Here is an 8,257-nt window from a genome sequence, read left to right as displayed (position 1 = left end):
ACTACAGCACTCCAATTCAAGCAGCCATTTAAAGGTCACACTTCTCACTAACATCTCATTATTCTTCATTATTTATCTGCAAAGGGAACGTGAACATTCATGTATTTATCATAATGTAGCAATGACATACTAGAAATCACTGCATGGAAGTCCCTGGGAATATATTTATCTATTCAACAGTCAGGCAGTGATGTAAAACTGAAGTAGCTGATCTCTGAGCTGAATTTACTTCCCTCAGTAACACAATACAGATGATAAGAAGGTTAAAGCACTGATTAAACAAGATAATAAACAATCAAGCAGCTAATATATAACATTAACAGTTAAATTATGCTTACATCCTCTTAGGTTTCTGTTGAAGTAAACATATCTTATTCTTTCGTAGAGAGGAATTTAAGACTTTGTGTAAAGTTGGTTTCTTTTCTCTATTAGATTGGTTTATATAGATCCTGATATATGTTATTCCTCTGAGCCGTAGAGCTCCAAAGATGGAAAAACACTCCACGAGCCGCTTCATCTTCCTTCATTTTCATGAACACACACCCTGTGGCTCATTTTAGACTCAATTCCACGTAATTCATAAATACATGTGACTTGTATGACGGAGTATTAGGGCCACATTGAGGGGGGAAAAAATCACAAACTTCGAGAATAAAGTCATAATGATTTCCTCCAAGTCCGTCCGGTTCTTTCTCCGGAAAAGATTCATTTTCTTGCATATTCTTTTTAAAGTCCTAATACTTCTGATGATATGATGCTGATGTGCCAAAAGATGAAGTATCTCCTTGTTTGTGAAACCTATCCTAAAGTACAACTCCACAAAATCCTCCACGGCCCTCATTTTACCAACTGACCAACTGTCTTCCTCTAAAACATCAGGTTAGGATATTACGACTTTATTCTCGTAAATTACGACTTTATTCTCGAAGTTTGTGATTTTTTTTTCTCTCAATGTGACCCTAATACTCCGTCGTAGACTTGCCATCAGCTAAGGAGGAGTTAAATACTTGATATTGACCTTTAAGTATAGAAACTTTAAATAATAACAAAAAGACTTTCATATAAAACATAGAGGAACTTTATTCTTACAAAGCTTCATAAAAATATTTGATGCCCATTGTAAATTAAGTGTGATACACATTCATGTATTTCTGTGTAAAAATAAAGCATATATAAACGTTTTGAGCAGACATATTTTTATTAAAGCGTGCTAAAAGCCCAAGGTAAAAAAAAAAAAAAAAAAAAAAAAAGTCTTTACATTTTTTTATTCGTAAGTTTCATAGCAGTGCTACAAGCGTTACACCCTGTAAGATTTTACGAAAGTTCACTGTGGTGCAGTCCTCTGTGATAAAGTGCTTTCATGCAGTGAATTTTAGGCAAAGTTACAAACCAAGAACAGGAAGTGATTCACCTCTCACACTTCAAGTGGTTCGTTGGTTTTGTTCTGTTAGCTCTGAGCTGGGTCAGGCTGCGGGTGGATGTTCAGCAGCGAGGGTTGCCCATTCTGCAGAAACACACAGTTCTGAAGAGCCGACACTGGCAGAAGGCGCAGAAATCACAGCACACGTGGTCTGGTTTACAGTTTTCCCACAGGTTGATGCAGTCAGCAGGAGGAGGAGGACGCTTCTTCACACCGAATTTGTTCTGAGAAAAAGAGAGAAGCAGTAACAAAACATGAGATCGTGTTGTTTTATAGTTTGCTGCTGTGGTTTGAAAAGAAAAGAAAAATAAGAAATGTGATAAAATAGAAAAACTGTACAAAAAAAAGATGTAAATATTAAAATGTGTCCTGTATGAAAATGGTGTGAATGTCCTGGTTTTGAGAGAAATGTAAACATGTTTTAACCTTCCTGTCGTCCTCCCGGGTCAAATTGACCCCATCTGTTTTGACTGTTCCTTCTTTCCTCCCTTCCTTCCTTCCGTCTGTCCTTCCTCCCTCCTTCTCTCTTTCTTTCCTTCCTCTCTCTTTCCTCCCGTCCTTCTTTTCTTCCACCTTCCCGTACTTCTTTCTTTCCTCCCTCCCTCCCTCCCTCCCTTCCTCTTTTCCTTTCTCCCTCCTTCCCTCTTTCCTTTTTTCCTCCCTCCCTCCTACCTTCCTTCCTCCCTTTCTTTCTCCCTCCTTTCCTTCCTTCCTCCCTCCTTTTCTTCCTTCCTTCCTCCCTGCCTCTTTTCCTTCCTTCTTCCTCCCTCCCTTCCATCCTTCCTTCCTCCCTTCCTTCCTTGACTCGAGGACAACAGGAGGGTTAAACATTGTTGACTTCAGTAACAGTATGTGCAATCATCTCAACTCAAATTTCTACTTATCATCTTATTCTAAGCATCTACTTTCATGTCATAGTCAGGATCAAGAGAAGTTGTTAAAAAGTCTTCTACTATTTAAATTGAGATCATACTGTGACACAAGGATCATATTTCAATAAGTGTGCAATAAATACAGCCTGCACAATTCGTGAATAATAATAATTATCAGTCATATTTTGGATTGAAAACTTATTTTTGACCCACCTTCTTTTGTTTCTTTGCTTTCTTGGTTTTCTTCACAGATTTAGGTAACTCTGCAAGACAACAATAAACGAGGACACTTCTGAAACTTTCACAGCAGAAAAGAAACGTATCATCAGCATACATGATGATAAATGCTACAGGAATGTTAATAATACTTCTGTTGAAGTAGTAATAGCATCTCTATGACTTAAAGACAGGATAATCTCTCAGTGTCTTAAACCCAGATCAAAGTAAAACTTGATTAAACTAAACAAGCAGTTTGTCATGTTTAGCTTGTATTACATCAAGCTCTCAATAAAGAGTGAATGTGTCCAATGTTTTGAATGCCCTCTAAACTCAGAAAAACAATTAGCCCGAAAAACAGAAAAGAAAAAAATGACTCAGAGAATCAGAAAAAATATCCCAAAAAACCAAGCATAAAATAAATGACTCTGAAAAACAGAAAAAAAAATACTCAGAAAAACAGAAATAATTACCTGGAAAAACAGACAAAAAATAAATTACTTGGAAAAACGGATTTTTTTTATTCAAGTGAATGAATTATGTCTGTTTTTCTGACTAATCTTTTTTCCCTTTTTTTCGGGGTAATTATTTTTCTGTTTTTTTTCTCTGAATTATCGAGATACTTCGAAATCTCGCGAGAACATCCAACCGTTATCTTGTATCCATGGAGCATGCCATATATGTCCAGCTGATCCTGGAGAAACATTGCTATGTCCAGGAGATCTGGATGGGATTTCCTTCTGAACAACAGCAAAGTCTTCAGATGCCTGCGCAAGGTCGACAAACTAATAGTAATACCATCTATAGAGTGAATGTGTCCAATGTTTTGAATGCTCTCTAAACTCTAAAATTTCCCCGAAAAACAGAAATGAAAAAAATTATCCCGAAAAACCAAGCATAAAAATAAATCACTCTGGAAAACAGAAAAAAAAATTACGCAGAAAATCAGAAATAATTACCTCGAAAAACGGACCAAAAAATAAATTACTCAGAAAAAACAGATTTTTTAATTTTTTATTCAAGTGAATGCAATACGCTTCCGTAATATCGAATCGGAATGATCAAGAATCGTGATACAATTGAATCGAACCTCATTGTCCCTCCTCTATATATTATAGATGTTTTAATATTCATTCTGGACTTTGGCTTTAACAATAAAGTGACCAATCATTTTTCAGTTGTTCAGTTTCAAGTTTAAACTCACATACTTACCAACCATAACAACAGGGGGCGAGTCTATGTCCAGGCTTTGAGACAGAGCGTTAGTTACAACAACCCTATTGGTGGAGAGTCTCTCGTCGGGGATCATGTGGGCGGAGCCGAGTAAGTACTCTGAAGCGGCGAGGAGAAAGCAGCCAATCATCAGGAAGGCATGCATCTTTCCTCTGAAACAAAAGTAACATCAGAGCATCAGTGTTTTTACTCTTCAGAAATCAACAAGTTTCAATGTTTAGTCACTGGACACCCACACAAGAACAAAAATGATCCCATCCATCTGTATTTAATGTACATTTTGAGTTTGTACATTAGAAAACCTTGACGAAGACTCCATAAATCGGTCGTTTGCTTGCTTGAATTTTTTTTTTTGTGATCAATTTGTTTTACTTTGTATAATTATACACAACAAAACAAATAGAAATACATTTAAGACAACAACCACAACAACAACAAAAGTCAACACACAACATTCAACCACAGTCATTCACCCGACCCCCAAAACCCACCCACCCCCCAGGTCTTGCTCCCTCCGCCCACTCCCAACAAGAAATAACTTCTGCTCTGTAACAGCTCAAACCAAGTTGGTAAATAGCTAAACCAAATTAGGCTGGACGTTGAGATGGAATACAGTAAGCAGGGAGGGGAGATCAGGCCATGGCTACTATCCCGACATACTGTTGATGAAGGATGCCCATAAACGTATATTTTTAACGTGAGCACCATGCACGCCGGCTACAGACTTCTCTAGTTTAGCTATGTCTATAGCTGTATTAACCCAGTGTTAGTAGGACAGGTCGTGGGGAGATTTCCATCTCTGTGCAATAAGTTACTTGGCTGCAGTGAGGCCTACCAGGAACCAGCGCTGGTGCCTCAAGGAAAGGTCTAGGCCATTAAAATCATTCAGTAAGAGAACTGTTGGGGAGCAGGGGATGGTACGCTCCAGTACTATGGACATCTTGTTGGACACCGTAGTGCTTGAAATGTTGAAGGCAGGTTTCTAGTGACAGTCAGACTTCTGCTGCTTTGTGAATTGATCCAATGTGCATCGTCATTTGCAAAATACAGGTAATAAATACCAGGTGTTGTTTCCTTGAAAAAATAACGAGTCCCTCATGCTCCTTTGCAAATCTGACACTATCCATCTCAATACTTGTTGTAGGTAACCATTTGTTTATGTTTGCTATAAAGCACTTGTTGTCTGGTGATGTTACAGCCAACATAGCCACTGGCCTCATCAGTGCTGCTGCCTGTGGGCTTAGACTCAGCTCGGACTACGACTATTAGCAGCAGGTGTAGCTGGTGATTGTTTCTGCTTTGGCTGACGTAGTGACGTAGTGGCCTGTGAGTGAAGATCAGGAGTTCATTGATGCTTTACGTGTTTTTATTCATATGATGCTTATATTATTATCATTATTATTATTATTATTATTATTATTATTATTATTATTATTATTATTATTATAACAGTATGATAAATGTTTTTCCTCCAATGTATTTTTACAGACAACTAAGCTCTAGGGCATTTATCTCGTTTTCTATTCAATTATTTTAAAGCTAACTAATATATGTGTACTGTGTAAGTTCTAATGTTTAAAATTACATGTGAACATAAAGGCTACTAGCTTTTTAACCTAAAAAAGTTTTGGCAGATATGTCTGTTTTGTATAAATCAAAGTATTTCTAAGACTAATAACTAGTCTGAACCAGATATTTTCTAACACAGTTGTTTGTATTTCGTACTGATGATTTAACCAGGAGTCTGTGGGAAATGGGAAGTTTTGTCTGTGGGAAAAAATTCTGGGATTTTTAATTTTGGAACCAGGAGCATCTGAAACACTTCCTCACACTAAGCAACTCTATGGGCCCTATTTTACAGTAACTATCTATAGCTTATGGCATGAAGCATTTGGGGCGTATCCAAATCCACTTTTGCTATTTTAACAGAGGTAAAATGGTCACTGCGCCAGGTGCATGGACTTAAGTCTCCTCATTAATCATAGGTGTGTTTTGGGCGTAACATGCAGTAAACTAATCAGAGTGTCGTCTCCCATTCCCTTTTATATCACCTTGGGTTTGTTTAGATTATTATGGTATTAGTGATGAGAGAGAGAGGAGTTTTGCTAAAAATCCTAAAAGGCAATGACTCGATAGGCACCTAGAGGAAAGCATTGGACTCAAATAGCAATCTTTGGATGATATTTATGTTCAGTTATTATTTTCGCTTTCATTTTTTTTGTTTAAATGAGAAGTAAAGTAAAAACTGAACCAACAACTGAAGGACTCACTAAACCTCAATCACTTTTACAATTTAATGGTGCAATCTGCAATGTGACCATAATTCATTAGTGGGGATTTTTTAATTTTTTTAATTAAGCTTAGTCTGCTTAGATCTGTGAGTGTCAGTTTGTGTTAGCTACCTGAACTCAGAGCCATTAATATGTGATAGCACAGATGATATTAAGTCAGCAGGGAGAAAAAATATTAGTTTTTTTCCCCCAATCTCCGTTTTAATGCCACAACAAACAGAACCACCATTCAGAAATAAATGTTCTTCAGTCTGCACTAAAACTCCAACTGAAAGATAAAGTGTCAGTGCTGCATCAAGTCTTATTATGAGGAACTCTACTACCTTTCTCACACTGCTCAAATGCTAATTATAGTCATAATACTGCAGGATGTTGCTAAGTAGAGGGTGCAGCACTGTGGGAAGTGTAGTTTGAACTGCATGAAGGTTAAATGTAAGGTTCATCCGGGCGGTTTATTTCTTTCACCTGTTTCTCCGCTGTTCCACCATAACCTTTCCGTGATTTTAACTTCATTTAGTGCTCAGTTGTTAAATGTTGCCATTTGTTTACACTTTTTTCTCACAGTCGAGTTGTGTTGAGACTGTGTTTAATTTACTTTGGTTCCTGGCTTTGTTGGCTACAGTCCTTGTTTTGTATTAGGGGGTAATAAAATACCTCATCTAAAGGGCCTTAAAACCTGAATTAATTTAAAGGTTGGATGTGGCTCTCCGCACTGCTAAGCGGAGGGCTATGCGGCTCTTTACTTGATTATAAGTCATCCGTGTAGGTTGGAGATCCTTGACTCCAGTAAAAAATGTGGTTAGTATTTATTAACCCAGTTTTCAGGGTATCTGTTCTTCTTCTTTTAACCCTCCTGTTGTCCTCGAGTCAAGGGAGGAAGAAGGAATGAAAGGAGGAAGGGAGGAAGGAAGGAAGACGGAAGGAAAGGAGGGAGGGAGGGAGGAAGGAAGGAAGGAAGGGAGGGAGGGAGGAAGAAGGAAGGAAGGAAGGGAGGAAGGAAGACACAAGGACAGGAGGTAGGAAGGAAGGAAGGGAGGAAAGGAAAGGAAATAAGGGAGGAAAGAAGGTAGGGGGAGGAAAGAAGGAAGGAAGAAGGAGGGAGGAAGGAAGGGAGGAAAAGAAAGAAGGGAGGAAGGAAGGTAGAAGGGAGGGAGGAAAGAAGGAAAGAGGGAGGGTGGGGGAAAGGAAAAGCGGAAGGAAGGAAAGAAGGAAGGGAGGAAGGTAGGGGGGAGGAAAGAAAGAGAGAAGGAGGGAGGGGAGGAAAGAAAGAGGGGAGGAAGGAAGGAAGGAAGGAAGGAAAGAAAGAGAGAGGAAGGAAGGAAAAAAGAGAGAAGGAGGGAGAGAGGAAGGACAGACGGAAGGAAGGAAGGGAGGAAAGAAGGAACAATCAAAACAGACGGGGTCAATTTGACCCGGGAGGACGACACAAAGGTTAAAATAACCAATAACTACACACTGTTCACTCCTCGGCCATGACACCATCTCTGGGTTATACTCTGCATTTATCTACCCCCCCCCCAACCCTAACCCTAACCCATAGACTGAGCAGTTGGTGTTTGAGGAAATGAAATCATTTTGCAGCTGCAGTTTGGGCACAGATCATTTTGGACTTGTTGGAGCTTTTTCTGGACTCAACAGAAATGATTCATCTGGGAAGAGAAGAGGGCTGAACTGTCTTTTACTTCTGTCACTTTTTAACTAAGACCAAATACATGTAGATGGTTTTCTTTGGGCCCTCCCCTTGACTAACATCTTGATTTCTGCCTGCTTGTAAATGTTATTTTGAGATAATATTCATTTCCATTCTCTCTGTCTCCCATCTCTATATACCTGTGTTTAAATCTCAATTTCTAAAAACATGTAAATCTGTATCTGTAAATGCCTTTTATTTCATTTAGAAACTGTAGCGGTGATATTTTGGAGTTCAAATGACTTGTAAATCATTACTTCTGACAAAATACAAAAAACCCCAACACAAACTGAGACTTATTGTCAACTCTGTATCTATTCACCTATAGGGTTTTTTATTCATTTTTCATTCATAAAAACTTTACACTCAACTGTAACTGATATTAACCTGAACTGCCCACAGTTGCTGGTTTTTATTAACCCTCATGTTGTCCTCGAGTCAAGGAAGGAAGGAGAAAAAGAGGGAGGACGGAAGGGGGGAAGGAAAGAAGGAAGAAAGGAAAGAACGGAGGAAGGAAGGAAGAACGGAGGAAGGT

At 38.6% G+C, this 8,257-nt stretch overlaps 1 protein-coding gene across 1 annotated transcript; it reads right to left on the bottom strand.

The window, feature by feature from the left end:
• Positions 1-1,420: 1,420 nt before the first annotated feature.
• Positions 1,421-3,949, bottom strand: asip1 (agouti signaling protein 1). The gene is made up of 3 exons (XM_053316038.1): positions 3,721-3,949; positions 2,506-2,555; positions 1,421-1,644 (listed from the first exon to the last, which is right to left on the bottom strand). The coding sequence occupies exons 1-3, from the start codon at positions 3,884-3,886 to the stop codon at positions 1,483-1,485; spliced, it is 378 nt and encodes a 125-aa protein (XP_053172013.1). The 5' UTR covers positions 3,887-3,949; the 3' UTR covers positions 1,421-1,482.
• Between the last annotated feature and the right edge of the window lie 4,308 nt (positions 3,950-8,257).

This window comes from Scomber japonicus, chromosome 3 (assembly GCF_027409825.1).
Source record: "Scomber japonicus isolate fScoJap1 chromosome 3, fScoJap1.pri, whole genome shotgun sequence".
Taxonomy (NCBI): Eukaryota; Metazoa; Chordata; class Actinopteri; order Scombriformes; family Scombridae; genus Scomber; species Scomber japonicus.
The sequence above is the reverse complement of the archived record's forward strand: the minus strand, read 5'-3'. Positions and strand labels throughout refer to the sequence as shown.